The sequence below is a fragment of the Garra rufa genome, chromosome 11 (genome assembly GCF_049309525.1).
Source record: "Garra rufa chromosome 11, GarRuf1.0, whole genome shotgun sequence".
NCBI lineage: Eukaryota > Metazoa > Chordata > Actinopteri > Cypriniformes > Cyprinidae > Garra > Garra rufa.
Genome location: NC_133371.1, coordinates 14,662,298 through 14,683,156, shown reverse-complemented (window position 1 = coordinate 14,683,156; position 20,859 = coordinate 14,662,298). Strand labels below are relative to the sequence as shown.

General features: G+C 39.3%; 1 protein-coding gene across 3 annotated transcripts in view; it reads right to left on the bottom strand.

Annotated features, from left to right (window-relative positions):
* Positions 1-20,859, bottom strand: part of gse1b (Gse1 coiled-coil protein b) — a 104,406-nt gene that overhangs the window by 44,062 nt on the left and 39,485 nt on the right. For 2 of the 3 annotated variants that reach the window (XM_073850362.1, XM_073850363.1), the window contains exon 2: positions 2,893-3,090. In XM_073850362.1, the coding sequence (XP_073706463.1) occupies positions 2,893-3,090 (198 nt within the window). Of the gene's footprint in view, positions 1-2,892; positions 3,091-17,403; positions 17,507-20,859 lie in introns of those variants that run through there. The other variant, XM_073850364.1, reaches the window with a different exon arrangement.

Here is a 20,859-nt window from a genome sequence, read left to right as displayed (position 1 = left end):
ACCGGTCAAAGTTGTCGGTAGTCGGTTAAAAAAAAAAAAGTGCCGGTGCGTCTTTTACGCATTCTGAAGGTGCCTGTTTTATCCATTGGTTTTATCATGTTGCAGTCTATTAGGCCAGGGATTCCCAAACTTTTCAGCTCACGACCCCCAAAATAACCGTGCCAGTGACTCGTGACCCCCACTATCCTCGGAAGTGTTTAAAATATACAAACTTTGCGCGCAACGGCGCACATGGGCCAATAGGCCTATCCAAACATCTGCATGTCAACACAAAAGAACACAACGGTCTAACAACTAGGGCTGGTCCGAATACCATTTTTTGAGCTTCGAAGCTTCGGTGGGAGGGGCTGAACATATTCTTCTCTCTAATAAAGGCAGGAATCTCTGTATGTCTTTCTGTTTGCATTTTTATTATGTCGAGAACAGTTCATCCAAACGATTTTTGCTGTGGACCCGAGGGAGTGCAGTGTTGCATTTTGGTGCAATATGGACACACCACACGTTCAGAATTAATAAATTGTAATAGAACATTGCTGGATGCGACGCGCCTCACGCAGGCAGAGCTTATCCGCTTCATGAACGGACACCGCGCTAGTGATACAAAACACACGGGTCTGTTAAGTGCAATACTTTTAATAAGGTAGCCTAAAAAATTTTAACAAACAAATCACTCCCAAATCAGAAATTAGCACAGTAATTACTGGCACCGTGAAGGGTAGGCTATTTAAATAAAAGTAGAACGAAAAAAATGGCGCGGTGTTTATATATAAATAAATTATTCATATCTAAATTATTTATAAATAAATAAATATATACATTATATATAACGTTTGTGTATATAAGCCTATATAAAATACACAGCCTATGTATATTATGTTGAAACCCAAAATAAATGAGGCCCAAACATTATTAACAAACGTGCGTGTTTATTTGAGCACTTCAGTCAGTGAACAATCAGCCTACAAAACGCTAAAATAAATCAAATAAATAATACATTTAAATATGAATCTAGCCTAAATAAGAATGTTAAATCGGCTATTTAAGAAACATTCGTTGCAAACATTACTAAAACCTCACCCGGACCTTCTCCGACAGCTCATCAGATTTACTGTCTCGAGTCCGACTGGAACCGGTCTGTTTCTCTTTCTCTTCCCCACTGCACAGCTGCTGTTTTTAATAGCAAAGTGATTACATTTATTTTCGTTTATTTAGGTTATAAAGTTAATTTAGACATATATTTGGAACACTTTTTATTTGTTAAATTTAAGTTTTTGTTTTTTAAAGTAACGACCAAGTCATCACGATTTCAATTAAAACCCATAGATATAAGCACGCTTTGCAGAACATGGAAGCGCCAGCCAGCGCTATGTGAAACTTCATTTTTGCTCATAAAGGTAAGACTAATATATCATCCGAAACTGTAAAAAAATAATTTAAATAATTCAAATCGAAAACAAAACTCTTCCAATAGCTATAGGCCTAATGCATATGCATTTAGGTATTAAAGCCGCGTCAATGAGCAAATGGTATCAGGATCGTCAACTTCATCTTTGTGTCAAATACTAGTTTTTTAATAAATAATTCAAATATCTCCCTACTTTTTCCCCGACACATTCATGGTAATTATTTTTGCTGGGGCTTTGCGGTCAGCTTTAGCCTATGCGTGCATTTAAAGCAGAGGCGCAGTTGTCATTACGACAGTCACAGCCCTAGTTTTGCTTAAACCATTTAAGTGGGCCCGACTGTACTTTATAGTGTCTCTCAAATATTACTAAATTTCTCTCTCTCTCTCTTTTTTTTTTTTTTTTTGTTGCTGTTTCTGTGTTAGTGGCGCAGCAGTCTGATCTTCTTCATTCATATTTAAGCGCAAATGAGAACCGTTTTGCGGGGGATGCAAGGTGTATGGAAAAAAAAAACGAATATTGAATCTCAATTTAAAATCGAATGCCAACCCACCGAACGAATATTAGTGTGTGTGTGTGTGTGTGTGTGTGTGTGTGTGTGTGTGTGTGTGTGTGTGTGTGTGTGTGTGTGTGTGTGTGTGTGCGGGAGGCAGAGCGGCAGAGAGATGCGACAGAGTTGCGAAATTGCAGGCGCGGCTCGAAATGGCTGTTATTTCAAATAGCGTACCATATTTTAAACTAATCGGTTAACCGGTTTCAACCGGCTAATGAGGCTCGGTGGTCGGTCAAGAAATTTTTTAGTTTTCGCCATCCCTACCACCAACCACAACGTTTTTAGCTCAGCTGTTATGGCATCAAACACATTTGGGATATCATAGACAGCGATAGATACATCAAAATGGGACATGCCTTGTTGCCTTCCTACCTACATATGCTGCCTGTGGAGGCAGAATTTTTTGCTTTTGGGCACAGCCAAGATGTGTAGTGTCGAGGGTGGGTGTCCACAGGAACTGTGTTGAAAAGTACTGTTATAAAATCTCTAATATACAACATTCCTCAACAACTAAACTACTTTTATGACTTACATAACTAACAAAGTAGCCTGCTCAGAACTTTTTCCAAACATTAACGTTAACAAACGTTAATACGTAGTATTAGAAGCAGCAGAATTTCAATTTTCAGCTCAGTAAACAAAGCTCTTTCACCCAATCTGCATGGAGCCCCAGAGCCAACAGCACTGGATCATGACCTAAGCCATGAACTACTGACCCCGTTGAGATGATGCCATAGTGAACACTGTGGTCCAGCACAAAGTGGGTCACTAAACATGACCAAGACTTGCAGGGAAAGCAAACTTCATTCAGTCCAGTTTGAATTCCACTAAATGGTCATTATCATAGCAATAAGGAGACAACACCCAGGGTACATCTGTGTCCTTGGAGCACTGACACATGGGTCAGGGATCAAATGTCAAAGGGTCACAGCTTACCTCTGGGTTCCTCTGCCTGCTTGGCCAGCTTGCGGAGGGCGGCGGCAAATCCTGAGTGGGCGGACTGAGATGCAGGACTGCCATTGGGCACAATAGAACCGTTGAGGGGAGACGGGGTGAGGGGACTGACTGTCGCAGTGGTACGGGTCGCCGTGGAAATCATGCCTAACGATGGTGACTTTGGCTCATGGCTCATGCCTGAGTGACACAGAGAAACAGAGTGAGATTTTAGACACAATAAACAGGAAATACATGGACCCAGCACTGCCGAGTTGACTCATTGAGAACGTAAACAGCCTGACATAAAAAAAAACACTGTCTGACCCTAACAGCTGCAGGACAGAAGTGAAGTAGAAGAGGTCAAAGATTATGCCCAAGGTCAGCCTGTCTGTCTGCTAGCATTCACACACACATACACAGTTAAACACCACACATATGCATTCTCAATGTATGTACCAAAAATGTCATCAACAGATTAAATACGCTGTATCTCAGGTTCATTTACACTGATTAAAGACAGAATCACTTTTTAAGGAAATCCATAAGCAGAGTGATGGGTTAAATCTGGACTAAAAACAGAGGAACACAAGCCTGGAAACATGCATGTTAGCATCTCTACTATCAGATCATGAGAGACTGATTTTTTTCCCACTAATGTACTGGGCCAGGTGTCAATGAAAGCCCAGAGTAATTAGGCTGGTTTTGGGGTCACCTGATAACGATCGGATGTGTTTTACAGACATTGTAAAACTTTGCATAAACGAGAAAGTACTTTCTTAAATATATATTCTGTGTGTGTTCAGAAAGAATAAGTCTGTTTTATCTACTACAAGTTCAGCAAGCATTTCAATATTTTATTTGTAATGGAATGCTTCGGAAAAACTATTGTTGCTTTTCTGCCAAAATAAAAGCTTAGCTTAACTGAAATAGACATACATGTGCTAGGGCTGTGCAATAAATCGCATGCGATTGTCATGCGTATCTCATCAGTAAAGCCGGTTCTGTGATTAGTAGTAAATCTCCATCACGTGCGTTCAGATGGTGCGGTATTTAAAACACTAAGCCTTAGATCACTGAAAAGCTACGCAATATCACGTTCAAAATCGAATGTGATTCATCCGCGATTTTGAACGCGATATTGCGTAGCTTTTCAGTGATCTACGGCTCAGTGTTTTAAATAGCGTGCCATCTGAACGCACGTGATGGAGATTTACTACTAATCACAGAACTGGCTTTACTGATGAGCTACACATGACAATCGCATGCGATTTATTGCACAGCCCTAGTTACTACTGCATATAATTTCATCATAATACACACACACACACACACACACACACACACACACACAAACTACAGGGCCTAGACATCCATCTAATATGTAGTAGGGCTGTGCAATATGGACAAAATAATCATATTGCGATTTTTTGAACGAATATTGCGATTGTGATTTTATTTGCAATTTTGGCAACTGTTTTTGCTTTTTCAAACAATCTACATACATACATTGTAAATGTATTCAGTGCACAAGAAGTACATAAAACATTTCACAATGAAATAAAGTATTAAGTTTAATAAACAAAACTGTTGTAAAATTGTCTTTAAAACAGACAACATAAAATAAATTAGCCATGTTACTTTTTTCCCCATACTTTAGCCTACTTTGTGTAATAACGAAAACATTCATTTCAGTGGTAAAATAAGTCCAAAACTCTCTATTTTAACATTTTGAGGGCTCTACAATCTTTTGCTTTTTTTTTTTTTTTTTTTTTTGAAATTCTTGTGTTTTAATTTTTATGATAATCAAAAAGCATACACATTTATTTATTTTTAATCAAATGAAAAATAAACCCTTTTAATTTTTGGCAAACAAACAGAAGTTTACTGTTAAAATCAATACAAAAAGAAAAATTATATTCAGTTTAAAACGTTTAAATAATAATTGTAGTATTTTTTCTACAATTAAGTGGTTAATCTTGTTGTAATATTTTTTTATCATATATATTGTTTTATGTATGTTTTGTACATGATACTGTACAAAAGTAATACAAGACTAATATTGTTCTGTTTCATGTTAAACCGTACTTTTATTCTGACAGGTTGCCGTGAAGTTTCTGTGTGTACGCTGTACAGTATGATATGATGCTAGTTTTCTCAAATGAAACGGTAAAAGTGACACTCGCAGCAGCTTTGGAGATTGAGTTTATCTGTTCATGTTAGATGCAAATGCCAAAAATTAGCGGGAGCTTCATGAGTGCTTCAGTATGCCTGTAGTAAAAAAAAAAAAAAACACACGTCTCTGTCATTCATACGTAACAGAGGCAAACGGAACATGCAGGATTCATATTAAAACGGTCTTTTTGCATTTCAGTTTTCACAGACACTAGTCCATATCGCGATTTGAATTAAGAGACAGATCAATTTTTGATTTATTAATCCAAAAATCAACAAATTCCGTGGCATTCCGTGCTATGGTAAATTCCGTTTTTATGAATGGAGTCCACGATCCAGTCCGTGTTTTCGCGGAGGAAACATTGTAAACACGCGACCATGTAGAGACAGAAATGACATGCCTTCGTGTAAATAAGATAAATAACATGAGGCAATTTAGTTTGTTTAATAAAAGAACAATGTATAGACCTGTTCTATAGGAAAGATAACCTTAAATGACTTCTATTGTGATCTGGCGCTATATCGAAATTAAAATGAGCTTGATGTTCATGGGGGGCTGGGGTGCCGTGGCGGGGGGAGTTAGGTAAAATCGCAGTCTTATGCGGTTTAGAAATCGCATGTGCTTAAATTGCGTTTTCTTTGTGATTGCAATTAATTACACAGCCCTAATGTGTAGTAAAGCACACTAATCAACTAGCTGACAATTATGACCCTGAATAAAAGCCAATAAAAAAGCCCAGGAGTGTTTGTGAGAGGAACACTTATTGCGATATGGTCATCAATAGAGATCCAGTACAAATAAGCAAAAAAACAAAAAAGCAGCTGTAGATGTTATAAAATGAATAAAACCAAGTATAAAATTAACAAATGTGTTTCAAAACAAAACAATGACATGTTTGCTTGTGGGCAGTAGGGATGTGCACGAGTACTCGATTAATCGATTACTCGAACCCATCAGCAACAATCGAGCATGAAAATGACGATCGATTGGCTCCAAAAATGCATTTTTTTAAAAGATTAAACTACTTTCATTCTTTCTGATTGGTTATGCTGGTATTTGGGCGGTAGTCTGATATTTTATTGGTTATGGCTGTGAGAAGTTGCGGTCTAGAGACAAGACCGGAGCACAGAGCGAAAATGGCTTCTAAAGCACCCAGCGATGTCTGGCAACACTTTGAAAAACTTGACGCAGCGCCACACTCGTCTACAACTCTACAACGAGTTTGATGCATTACCATCTTGCACATAAACACAAAAAAGCAGATGATTCCGATGCCACTACCAGCAGTCAGATGAGCATAAGAGATTTCACCATCAGACAGAAATGTGACAAAGGCAGGGCAGAGAAGGTGACGCAGCTAATAGCAGAAATGACAGCAGAAGACTTGTTGCCTATTAGTTTTGTTGAAGGTGAAGGTTTTAAACGTTTAATGAATTACGTTGAGCCCCACTATACTGTCCTATCGCGCAAAACGGTCACTGCAAGGATTGATGCTCTATACCCGGGATCGTTCATGCGGACAGTGAAAGCTTTTGACATAATTAAATTAAAAAAAATGCCGACCGCTAATTTCTAATAACAAAATTTATATCAAGCACACCAGGGTCAGCGTTTGGGTGCAATCTTCCGCGCAGTGATGAGAGCAGAGCTCGGCGCATTGGTACAGACAGATGTAGCTTTCAGTGAGTGAAAATGGAAAACGCATTATCTTGGGGTTACGTCGCAAAATATTGTAAATATATCTTTTTATACTGCATTTTTATACATATTTATGTTTTAAACCATGAAGGTGAGCCAATGGATATTACACAAGCAAAACAAAAACTGCGTAATATGTTAAAGTGAAAGTAAAAACAGCGCTTTCAGCATCTGACGTGCATATTCTCTTAGAAACAATGATATACGAATATACTTCATATGCTGATAATAATTTACTTCCCTAATATTTCTCTTGTGCACCGAACAAAGTAGGGAAAAAATAAAAAGAAATGTATTTTGTGTAGGCTTAAGAGTTGTTTAAAATAAAGCTCTTAATTTTCATTGATGACTGAAGTATTGTTAGGGGTTGAGAAAGTCTTAATTATGATTTCAGGTTGTCTTAAATGTGGGGACTAAAAGACAAGAATTGCGATGAAACTTTATAAGGCTATCCATTGAATAAATATGAGCGCTGCACGTTTCAAAGTCAGCTGCGGCGCTGCTTTGTGTATCATTCTGATAGCGCCTCCTGCTGGAAGAGAATGATCTGCCATTTTAAATCAGCTTGTTTGTCTACTGTTGTCAAAAAGACCAATGTAAACAAATCAATCCATGTTTTAAGCAGCAAACACGTAGAGTTGTAAATGTCAACTGATGGATCGACACGATAATATGTTATACAGATTTAAACAATTAAGGCAGTAAAATATATGTTAATTAGACGTAGAAAAAGCGCTTCAGCTTCACCTCATGCTGTTATTTCTTGTAAATGTTTACTGTAGACTGTGACGCAAACGCCCCGCCCCGCCCCTTGCTTAAACTCCACCCCCGATTAATCGAATACTCGTTTCTCAAACCTGTGGATACTCGAAATGAAATATGATCAGAAATGCCCATCCCTAGTGGGCAGGATATGCAACAATCAGTGATGTAATTTTTTTTCTTTCACTGCTGTAGAAACACAGGCCGATTCTTAGAGCCGATCACAGATCCATCGCCATTTCAGTACAAATGGGTGGGAAAGACAGACAAACAGATACAGGAGCTCTCTGAAGACCTGTTCACCCCCTGCACTACACACGAACTGCTAAGAGCAATTAATAATGAAACAAACAACAGCAGCAGCAGCAGCAGCACTGAAACGCTGATCCTCAGACTGACCCTTCACACAGCGCAGATGTACAGCGCTACGGTGTTCACATTTTAGCTCACAGATGCATGATGGGAGACGCAAACACACTAGCACACAATCAGAACACCTTTACATTAACATCACACACACAAGCACACAGTCTGTCTGTCTGTCTCTGTCTAGTTCCTTAGTTTACAAACTGTCGCTCTTTTCAGAAAAAAAAAAAAATGTTTGGAGCTTATCTAACAAAGCAACACACACACACACACACAATCCCTTTTCGTCAAGTGAAACGTTCAGTGTAGCAGCTGCTGCAATGTCACATGACCCTCCTCCTCTCCACCCATAATTCCTCTGCCCCTCTGAGATAACACAGAAAGAGAGACAGAGGGAGGGGGATACCCTGTCCTTCTCTCCTTCTTTCTGTGTGTGTTCAGGAAGATTCTGATCCAGAGGTGGTAGCATGTTCTGACATGCTCTTCCACTACAACAATCTCCTTCCCCCATGTCTCGCTCTCTCAAAGGCACATATGTGCTCCACCCCCTACATAAACTGCAAGACAGATGAGAACAAGTACTAATGGGCAGTTCACACCAAGCAAGACTTTTTTTTACCACTACAAGCCTTTCAATTCAAAAAGAAAATGTGTGTACCCCTTCACTCTGGTTGTGACACTTTTGTGGGGGCCATGTGTCTGGAATCAGCTGCTTATGTGCCAATTGTTTTTGGAGGAAATGAAACAAAGCATTATTATTATTATAAATATTTGTCCTTAAGATGCTGTAACATGTAAAAGTACTTCCTTGTACTACTGATTAAGCATCTTGTTTGGAAATTGTCCAATCTGCAAAAAACACTTCTGTTAATTTGAAACTTAGTAACAATCTGAGAAAAAAAGCTTAAAAATAGCATACATCCTAATTAGCTGGATACACACTACCTAACACTATTTTGTCACAACAGCTAAAACTGCATACATGATTTTTCTACATAAATGCCATCAATTGATTTTATACTTATCATTTTATTGCAGGAGAGTGGCAATATATTGGTCACATTTAGCAATAAATTACTGCTTCTTTGTTAGTTAATATTATAAATATTTTTTACATGGCAAACACAAGGTCAGCATCATAACGCATAAATTTGTAACTATTATATAGAACATTTTAACTTGACATAAGAAAAAAAACTGAAATACATTCAGGTGATACATCACAAAATATTCCACTTAAACATGTTTCTGAATAAAAGTGTTTTCTGGCAGTATTATAAAAATTACAGTCAAAAAGATATTGATTATTCTTCCTCCAAGCAGATGAATGACTACAGCATGATACACTTTCATTTAGGTATGTGGGCTTTTTCAAAGCCTGATCATAGTTATCATGATCAACCCAGAGATGCAGAAACACAACTGATTTAATTCATTGCATTAATTCATGCGTTTCAACCAGCCAACACAAAGGCAAGGTGTTTGTTTGAGGTGTGTGCAAAACGTGAAGAGTTAAACAGAAGACTAGAAATCATCACCGCAGGCCACAATGACTCAGTTCTCTTTCCTCTTGTTGATGCTCACAGCTTTCTCACACAGAGATAAAGAGAAAGGAGTAAGGGAGGAACTGACTTCAACTCAACAACATGGCTCATTTTGCTGCCACACACTCAAACAACCAAGTACCTTAAACACAACATTTGTGTGATTTTGCTTTGGTAGTTCCAATATAGTATTGTTACTTTTTTTTTTTTTTACTGTAGTATTGACTTGGTACTGAAGTACTTCTACTTTTAACATCCTTATTTCTTTCATCACTAATAAATTACTATACATATATGGCAATGGTTCCCATTTCTGGTCCTGGAGAACCCCCATGTGCAGACATTTTAGATCTCTCCCTAATCAAACACACCTAACTGGGGTTGGGTACTGTTTACATTTTAAATACGGTACCTTTTTTCGGTACTTTACTCTCTGTGTAATAACAAGTCCAAAACTTTCAATTTCAACATTTTGTACAATAGGGCCCTACAATCTTTTTCTTTCTTTCTTTCACAGCAAGTGTCACGCATGCTTCAGTATTTGTGTAGTAAACAAAACTGTTTCTCCGCCATTCATACATACAGAGGCAAGTGGAACATGCCAGATTTTTTTATTAATTTATTAATTTTATTATTCACAGACACTAGTCCATATCGCAATATGAATTAAGTGACAGACCTACTTTCAATTTAGTAATTCAAAATTTGATGAATTCCATAGAATTCAGCACTATAGAGCAAAATCTGTTCTTATGAATGGACTCTGCGATCCTGACCATTTTTTTGTGGAAACAATATGACCCTAGAAATGTTACCACATTTAAAAACATTTTGGTTTGCCCTGCGTGTTGTGTTTGAACGAATTGCAGGGTCAGGGTTGTTACAGGGTCTCTCTCTTGCTCTCTCTCGTACATGACCAGATGCATTCTCATGTAATTTGGCACCAATTGATTTAATTTGAATCAGTGCTCTGTAGTACCAACGCAATTCAGTCGGTACCCTAAAAGTACTGAGTTCGGTACCCAACCCTACACCTAATTCAACTGTTCAGCTACATAGTCACAATTTCTTCAAGTTAAACCAAATGTTATTTTAAAAAGGCTCTCATGAAGAGTTTTAATTTTCTGTGTGTATACGATATGAAAACAGTTTTTGTCAAAAAAAGGTGAAAGGTGAAACTCAAAAGCCAGAAACGGCAGTCTTTCTGCACTTCAATATTCAGAGACACTAGTCCATATAGCAGTTTGATCTATTATACAGTCCTACTTTATTTTTTTATGATTTTTTATAATTTTATGACTGGATTTTATGACCGTCCACATTTTTCACATCTATTTTACAAATCATTACAATCCTTTAATGCTGATCCCTGATTCTCGTGACTTCATGTTCTGAGCTTCCAACAGAACAGTACACATTGCTTAAATTAAAAAAATAATAATACATTTTTTAAAAAAAGTAAATATAGCCATGTTAAGGTTTGTCAGTAAATGTAGGTTCCTCTGATATGACTATGACATAACGGTTTCCAGTAGAGGGAGCTATCATCTGTTTCCAGTGAACATTTCCCTCACTGTTCATCAAGACACTTAAAATCTACCACAAATGCAACAAAAACACATCAAGCCAGCCGCTCTGATTCTCATAACTGGTTTTAAACGCTCTCCTTGATCCTGACTGCACTGAATCATTAATGTTCATGTTATTCATTTATTTATTTTTCCCTATGAATGAGCATGGCTAAATGTTGGTGTTTACTAATATATACTAACCTGCCGATCTGCCGTAATGTGAACACTGTAGAGTAAGTGCCTTCAAGACACAATCACAGGCACAGGCCACAGCATAACAAAGCACACAAGGGCTCTAGTGAGCAGCCCACTTCTGACCTGACCATGCGTAAACACACACAGAGGCAATAATCCCGGTGGCTCCGCTTTGCTGCGGCCTACTGCTGAGATAAGAGGTGTGCTGCCCTGGAGAGCGTTTAATCTTTAACCAGCAACAGATTTGCCTATCAGCTCATTAAAGCAGGCCAGATCTGCAGGACAGAGCTATCTACTGTCATTCATCTGGAATTACCCGTGTATGTGCGTGACTCAAACTAACATGGCCCTCGGGGAGAGTGTGTGAGGATATACACACAGCCATACAAACACATACTTGACCCTGAATGACTGGTTTTATCACTGTAGTCTGAATAGATGAGATGGCACACACACACACACACACACACACACACATAAAGCAAAAGGGAAACTAGTCTGCACAAAAACAACACAACACTCCCCTTCGACAGAGTACTATCTGCAACTGCACATATACTCATCTTTATGACACACACACAGCAACAGACCGCTCATATACTGACCCTCACATTGGATAATTTCACTACATTCATCCTTATTCAAAATACCTGCTAGGTTTCTTTTTCAGGCCTAGGACCTTTTGGTGGATATAGAGACAGATTGTGCGGAAAACTGTACTTAACACTTTGGCTTACAATAACATACAAATGGTAGCACATTGATGTATGCCTCATAACATAGTATGTAAATAAATTGGAAAAACTGTAAAATGTAGTAGTTCTGTTGCGCTAGTTCGTCCAATCATCAAATTACACCTGTGATGAGAGAGAAGCACGTCATTTTTAGAAAATAAAGAGTTGAATTATGAGTAATGTGACAATTCTGAAAAGCCACATATGCTTTCTGGTAACACCAGATATGGGACTGATAAATGCTGCTGGAGAGACAGAAATACATGAGCTACTTTAGCTGTGCAGCTTTACACACAGATACACACACCATATGACATTCAGCTGATCTGGCAGCTGGCTGTGGCACTTCCAGGTGGTTCATAATGAAGCCTTTCTCCTGTGTGTGTGTGTGTGTGTGTGTGTGTGTGTGTGTGTGTGTGTGTGTGTACCTGGTATTCATCACGTTGTGGGGACCAAATGTCCCCACAAGGATAGGAATACCAGTAGATTTTGACCTTGTGGGGACATTTCTCAGGTCCCCATGAGGAAACAGGCTTATAACTCATACACAATGAGTTTTTTTGAGGAAGTATACGTGTGCACAATCTCCTGTGAGGGCTAGGTTTAGGTGTAGGGTAGGTGTAGGGCAATAGAAAGTACGGTTTGTACAGTATAAAAACCATTACGTCTATGGAATGTCCCCATAAAACATGTAAACCCAACATGTGTGTGTGTGTGTGTGTGTGTGTGTGTGTGTGTGTGTGTGACCCATGTACACAGTCTATTGAAGGCAGCAATAGCAGAACAACAGTGTGTGAGCACTGCAGGGAGTGAAGAATGCTGGCTTTTTGTGTATTGTGTGGGTGTAGAGGATTTTGGGCCACCACTGTTGTGGCACCTAAGGGTTTCCTGTCAGCTGAGGACAGTAGACTAGTGTAGGCATTATGGAGACTGAGCCGTAAGTGACTGCCCCGCTGTTTTGCCCCACCACTCGACCCTCAAGCCCTCCAACACTCTTTCACACCAAGACAGGACAGTCACAGACCTGGACAACACACAGAGTGAGCACTATGTTGTACGAACCTCGGGCTGATAAGGCAAGGTCTGGGCAAGTGTGTGTCTTATCTCCAGCTTCAGTGCCGCTCTCGCTGCGTTTGTTTAGCCGTGTCTTATCGCCACCAGAGGGATTACAGCAGCTACTGTCACACACTGCTGCTGTGTTCTCAACGCTTGCGTCTGGGGCCAAAACTGCGGCTGTATCGCTAATGTCACACACACACACACCAGCTCAAATCAACTGAGTCATCCATCCAGTGTCCCTTAAAAGCACATGACAACCAAATGACCCCACAATTTAAAAACATCAAATCTGTTTACTTTCTGAATAAATGTCTCTTCCTATACATGTTACATATACCAAGTATTCACAATAATTCTGGTAACCACATTTTTAATAGATAGCTCTGTTTTAAACTTTAGCAGTAAAATTTTAGATGTCAGAGTTCGTTCATTTGTAATCTTTCGAAAATCAAGTCTCTTTTAACACTCTCATTTGTATATGTGATCATGGACCACAAAACCAGTCATAAGTAGCATGGGTATATTAATAGCCAAAAATACATTGTATGGGTCAAAATGATCAATTTTTCTTTTATGTCAAAAATCATTAGGATATTAAGGAAAGATTATGTTCCATAAAAATATTTTGTACATTTCCTACCATAAATATATCAAAACTCATTTTTTGATTCGTATTATGCATTGCTAAGAACGTAATTTTAAAAATGATTTTCTCAATATTTAGATTTTTTTTGCACCCTTAGATTCTTAGATTTTCAAATAATTGTATCTCGGACAAATATTGTCCTATCCTAACAACCATACATCAATGGAAAGCTCATATATTCAACTTCCAGATGTATAAATCTCAAAAATTGACCCTTATGACTGGTTTTGTGGTCCAGGGTCACATATACAGTATATAAAAATAAACAAACAAACTTGTAGGTAAACCCTTTCAAGATAAGTACTGAAATCCCCAATTTTTTTAACTTGTATTTTATTATGTATTTATTTTTACTTCTATCAGGCTGCCCTAGGAAACGTTTTGTTTTCGTAAACGTTTATACGAATGTAATAACGTTGTTTGCCCCATTCATTACATCTGCTGATGTAGTGAAGGCAGCTTAACATTCTATCAAACTGAGCAGTTAAATTTTAAAAGCTTTTGTTTACTGTTGTATTACACCATATCAAATTCACCCTTGAAAACATGATTTCTCTGGCATGTTTTAGTGACACACAACACTGCTGAGTCTGATACGAAGGTGCTGACAGTTAAAAGGTCTGGTTTCCAGGTCGCGGATGCTGAATGCTGCAACATGTCGAGGCCGATCTGGTGTCAAAGATAACATCAGATAACAGCTGTGAGCCGGGGACGCCCGTCACCGCCCGCCCTGAACATTACCCAGCATGCCTAAGCATTTGCATATGCAAGGCTAGGTCTGTGTTTGACTAGGGCGGATAGGCAAATCAGAGTAGACTCTCTCTGTGAGCTGAGGTCGTCACGAGATTGAACGATATGTAACTGACGGTTGCTTGAGCGCGCGTGTGGTCTGTTGTGTGACTGCCTTGTAGCTACAGCTTGCACAGGAAGTGCTCACTTAGCTGGTTTCTATTCATACCTACGCTATGTGGTTTGGTACAGCCGCACAAAATGAGAAAATAAGTGTTCTCACTGTGGTCAAACACAACCCCCAGAGGGCGCTATCACACATATAGGTGAGGACTGCATGAGGGGAAAAGATCGGAGGACAGTGTGAAACTAGAAACATAACCATATAAAAGAGCTTTCGGTTACAATGCCTTTCTTCTCATGTTTACTAATTTACATTACAGAATATGAAGGCAGGCGTTTTGAAAGCACATGGTTATGCCTCTAGCTTACGCTGTTCATATAACAGCTGATGTTTAATGGTTGGATGAGTGAAAGTAAAACACATTGAATCCTATCAAATGTAGATACTAACTGTAGATATCTGTTGAGACTCAGAACATCAAACGCAAACACAGAGAAGAAAAGGGGAAGTCTGTCAAAAGTTATACTGAAAGTGTCTCGCGGTTAACAAAAGACAGCGAGGCTAGAGGTGTGAAATATACAAAACACTGTTTCCACTGCAGAAAGCTCATCTGCTTGCATTTCACTGTATTCAACTTGACCTTTTTAGCTTTATTGCTAATTATTGCTTTGTGATTCCAAACACTCTTTGTATATATTGAGAAAACTCTATGAAATTATGTTTAATTTCACTCCAATACTGCTCCCGGAATTCCACCTTTCTCCAACGTTTAACCTCTAACCCTAAGTAAGCACACCTGGTCCAGTTAATCAAGGCCTTTAGGATGACTAGGCAGGTGTGTTGAAGGCGGCTGGAAACTGGCCCTCCAGGAGCAGGTCATCCAGGAGCAGGATATCCTTCAAGCCTTCAGTAACTTCTTTATGTGAGGCTTCTGGTGTTTTTACTGGCATTTGGTCTATTTACTGCACTTTGTTATTCTCCTAAAAATTGACATATATATCGCTAATGAATCGGAAGTCTTGCACATTATGGACACAACTGGACATTCAATAGGCATCTCATTTTCTAGGTACAGTATTGGCCATTGAAAAAATCAGCCTGTTAGCAATAAAGAGACATAAAGGATAGTGTGCCCAGAGACCACAGGACACGGATGAGAGCGCTCATTTGGTTCCATCAGGATAAATGCTAAGCGTTACAAAAAAAGGAGCAAGAGGGAGGGGACAAGGGTTCGAGAGGGCAGCAGGGGGTGTCTGTGAGCTTTTCAGCGGGGGTTTGCCCTCTGCAACGGCCCACAGCAGACAGGTGCTTTACGACATGTTGACACAGCTGCTCTGCCACTTCCTGTTGATCCTTCTACACAAGAGCGTCCGTCGACAAGCGTGAGGACCCCCACGCGGGCACCCGAAGAGAATACCCATCCCAATTATTTCAGAAAATCTGTTGTCCATAAGAAGAAAAAAAAACCTTGGTAGGAACACTGCCTCATTACAATCAAATCCGCCTGCGGTTCTGGTGTACATCTCATAAAGAAAGCTGCTCCGAAGTGCTGTTCTGCACCCTTTCATACTGCCATCAGAGTAAGGTCATGGCTTTGAGAGTTAGTCAAATGCGAGTTCAAAAAAGGCAAATGTGCCGTGCCTCCTCCAGCATAGGGCTATGGAAACACATGCAAACGCAGGGGTGTGTTAGCGACCGCTCTACTGGAAGTCTTTTCAAGGATTTGGTTGTGATGAGGACATGCAAAACTGGGTCAGTCTTTTTCTTTAGGCGCTGAATGTAAACACCAGAGATTACAGCGGCAGGCTTAATTACTTTTACAAGATCCACAGCTGCCTTTTACTGCCGACAAACCGTCATCTCGTTCAAAAAGTGATAAGCGGCATTACAACAACACAAACCAGTTAATAGTCATTGGAAGAAAGGATAGAAGAACAAAATCAGAAGAGACTCTATTTTCCACAAACAAATAACTAAGCATTTACCAAATTATGGACTGCTAAAAATATTGTGGTAGCCCTTTATGTACACAACAGTAAGAGAATGCTAAAGAAAACAGATGACGTGACCAGGATGCTTTTCAAGAATGCTGAGTTACGATATGTAAATGAATGAACTCAATGTCCACAAGAAACAAAAATCTCCAGCATATCCTGCATGAATGCAGTATTATTATGAGACTATCTCTCAGTGTGTATCAGGGCACATGAGCCAAAAGCCCAGGTAGGTATGTAGGTAGATATGTATGTATGAATGTATAAATAAATAAGGGCATGGGCTTTTGGCTAAGATGAACAAAACACTTAAAAACACTTCAAATATAAAAAACAGTAGGTTTATTAGATACCATTCACGCAATGAATTATTAATGAGCATGAATAACCTTACTGTTAATGATATATGATAATTATGTGTACAGCGAGTGGAATATATGGGCTGTGTTTCAAAACCCAGTTAACTCTCATCCTAGAAAGCTGCCTTTTGGGACATCATAGCAGCAGCATCAGTCGCTGACTCATGACGCCCTAAATTGCTGCTGTCTAGAAAGGGAGCTGACTAGGTTTTGAGACACAGCCCTGGTTATGACTCTAATAATCGCTACTCTAACACATAGGCTTATTTTCAGAAAGAATAAAGCTAGTTAGACCCTATTGAGAAGATTAAATGTTTATTTGTACGCGTAATGAAAGCAAACACACACACACACACAAACAAACAAACACACACACATATTAAACAATACACACACGCGCGCCAGCGCGCACACACAATACACACGCACGCTCTCGTTGAGCTCTGACTCTCTTTATACTGCGACGGTTCCTTCTCTCTCCCTTATATAAAGCCACTGTTTACACTATCAGTCTTTTAAAGCGCTATAATAAATAAATAAACATACAATCTTCTCACCTGTAAAGAGAGTAAAATCCTATTTCCGTATTATAAATGGAAAGGAGACGCGTTTATCCATCGTATCACAGCGCTCGGCAGTACATTGTTGACACTCGTCGACGGAGAGACGAGCGGAGCCGGTGAGGGGAGGAGCTTCCTGTCTAATGTGGGCAGGGCTTGCGTGAGGAGTTTCCCGCCTCAGGGGAACGACGTAACCAATCCTCCTACATCAAGTAGGGTGCGTGACAGCATGCTACGTAGCTACGTCAGCGTGACTAAATTGATATTCATGAGATAACACTTCAGCATAGTAAGGAGAAGGGGGAGGGGTAACGAGCACCTGCTCTCAGGGGTCGGGCGGACCCCACATTAAGTGCCAGTTCTCTTCATACAAAATAAGAAATATCAGCACATGAAAAACTACACTAAACGGTGAATGGGTATATGATTATAATTGACTATATATGTAATGCAATATAGCCGATGTTTAATCACATTTTACGCAATATATAAGTTAAAATATAACTTTCTGTAAAGCTGCTTTGAAACAATGTGTATTGTGAAAAGCGCAACACAAATTAATAGCCTACAACTTGAAGTGAGATTCGGTGAAATGAGCAGCAGGGGGCAGCAGATCCTCTCCCCCATCAGGTACTCTCAATTCAAGAGAGAGTTTATAACATCCACTGTCAGTGACATTACAGCATTTTCAGCACACACACTTCCTCATATCAAAGACACAAATCCAATAGAGCAACTGATTAAACCTCGAACCATCTGATATCCTGAAATTTTTAAAATTGCAATGTTATAAAACTTGGAGAAACTTCATAGGACCCCATACTAGAAGAGATACCTCATATATCAATGGGACTGTCCTAGTAAAATAGAATGACTAGGAAGCTAGCTATAGCTGGCGCCCATCGGCATCTCAACTAGCTACAGTTTCATTGGAAAGATGAAGTCTTAACACAGTCTTACTAGCAATCAGCATGGCTTTGTGGTTTCATGAGCCTCAAACCAGAACTAACCAGCATAAATAGCAAAAGTTGGTATTTTTAGCAGGGCAGATACCTCCTTTAGATCACATTAAGACCATCACTTGCTTAACTGCTTGTCAGCTACTGCTATAATGGAAGCATATCTATTTTCCAAGGGCTCTATGTTGCTGGTGTTCTTCTTCTCAAATTTAGTGCCATTTGGCATAAAAAGTAAGGCGTAATACCACCACCAACTGGTTAGGAGTGTGGAACAGATTTAATAACCTTTCTCAACTGAATTGTGAACAAAACTATATTCTCTTATCTTTTGAATTTCTTTTCAAAACGTTTGTTAATTCAGAATTCATTTTAGTTTTCTTAAGTTTAGAAATCAGTTTCTTTCTTTCGTTTTCATATTTAGGACAGATCATCATCACATATTCTCAGCTCACATTTTCTTGTGTCATGTTTCCTTATTCTGCACAGTATTAGGAGCTGTATGTCTGAACTTAAATGTGGAGATCATTGCTTCATTTCCTCTATTTCTTTGTGTGTTATCTGCTCTTTTATTGTGATACTCTACATAACCCTATGTTTCTTCGAATGTCATAAAACAATCTACCTGTTCTATCCTCCTGTCACTATTTTTGCTACTCATTTAATTATGCTCCTTGCTTCTGTCTTCCTGTATTTAACATTTATGTCTATAGCTATATTTTTTATTCTGCAGTCCTCAATGTTGTCTTATTTTTCCACATGAACTGGTACCCACAAAAATATACCACTTCATTCCATGATCTGAAACCTCTATAGAATTTGTAATAATTCAGTCGAGATGTCTGCTTTAGATTCTAGCTTGTTCCCAGGGTTAACTCCATGTTCCTATGTTAGCCTAACCCTAACACTAACCCGACCCTAACCCTGGGAACGTGTGGAACATAGCAATCTGGGGAAAACAGGACCCTGGAAACAGGAATGACCCCGCTACTGGTGTATTCATAGATAAAATAATAAAGCTATATGAATTGATACACATTAGAACAAGACAAAGCAACAGCTGGTGGCTGTGACTATCTGCCATTTTACATCTGTTCTGTCCTGAAGGTATAAGAGCAGTATCAGAATAATTAAACACTTAGCAGAGAATTTAAATTTAAACGTTATTAAATGACTTTTGCTTTTGCATTTCTGATAGGGCCATGCCCTAGTCGTTTTTTCTTTTTGCAAGTGGATTAGAGAGGGGAAATGTGAAGCTGTCTTTCACTGTGACATTCAAGGGAGTCACCCACTTCTCACGCAACTTGACCGGCACTTCCCTGGGATCTTAGCCAGGGGAACGTCTAAGAGGCACCCTTACTCTTGTCAAAACATTAGAACACTCTCCTGAGCAACAGATCCTCTGTGTGAGTATATGTGTGTAAACACAAGATGTCAGCTTGCTCATCTATCTGAAAAGCCTTTAGCCTTTGTGTCGCCAAGGAGAGCAGGTTCATCTGACGACATAATCCTGAGAAATGTGGTGTGCAATGTTATGGCTTCAGTCTTCTATCTGCATGCCTGCAGCTACCGACCAGACAGCCACACCAACCAGAAATGGGAGGGTTACTTAAAAAATGTATTCAGTACAAATGACTAATGGTCCAGATGGATTCTTAAAGGGGTCATCCGATGCACATTTTCCACAAGTTAATATGATGCTTTAGGGTCCAAATGAAAAGTTTGTAATATACTTTGATTAAAAATTCTCTATGGTAGTGTAAAAAAACACTCATTTTACTTGGTAAAAAATGCCTCTTTTCTCAGCAAGCGATATCAGTACCTGGCCCTTTAAATGATATGAACCTCTGCTCACCCCGCCCTTCAGTTCTGTGGGGCGTGTCATTACAGAGCACAACTGTTGTCTGTTGCCTAGACAACAGTTGGGGTATAGTTGTATAGTTTGGGGGAAAATGGCACTTGGGGGGCTTTGAAGACACTGTACAACCCCATCCATTTAAAATTGAATTGAGTTGGAACCGAAACAAGATGACACCTGCAAAGAAGTTCGGCAATTACGGCTTATACTGGACGTGTCTGAATGGTTAGTAAACTTAATGTCACTTTGATTTATCTTTATATGTACTGGCAGGGTAGAGTACTGAGAGAGATACGAACGCGTTGTGTTTACTGTGTTTACTGTGGTAAAGAGACGAACACGATGTGTTTACTGTGTTTACTGTGGTAAAGAGACGAACGTGGTGTGTTTACTGTGGAGACGAACGCGATGTGTTTATTGTGGAGACCAGTGATGGGAATAACGGCGCTATAAATAAAACGGCGTTACTAACGGCGATACTTTTTTCAGTAACGAGTAATCAGACGAATTACTGTTTCCCCCGTTACAACGCCGTTACCGTTACTGACTTTAAAATGCGCGTTACTATAACTGAGAACACTGAAGCGGTTTTCATGTGAGCAGCGTCTCTCTCAGCCATAGGACCTCTCTTTCTCTGAG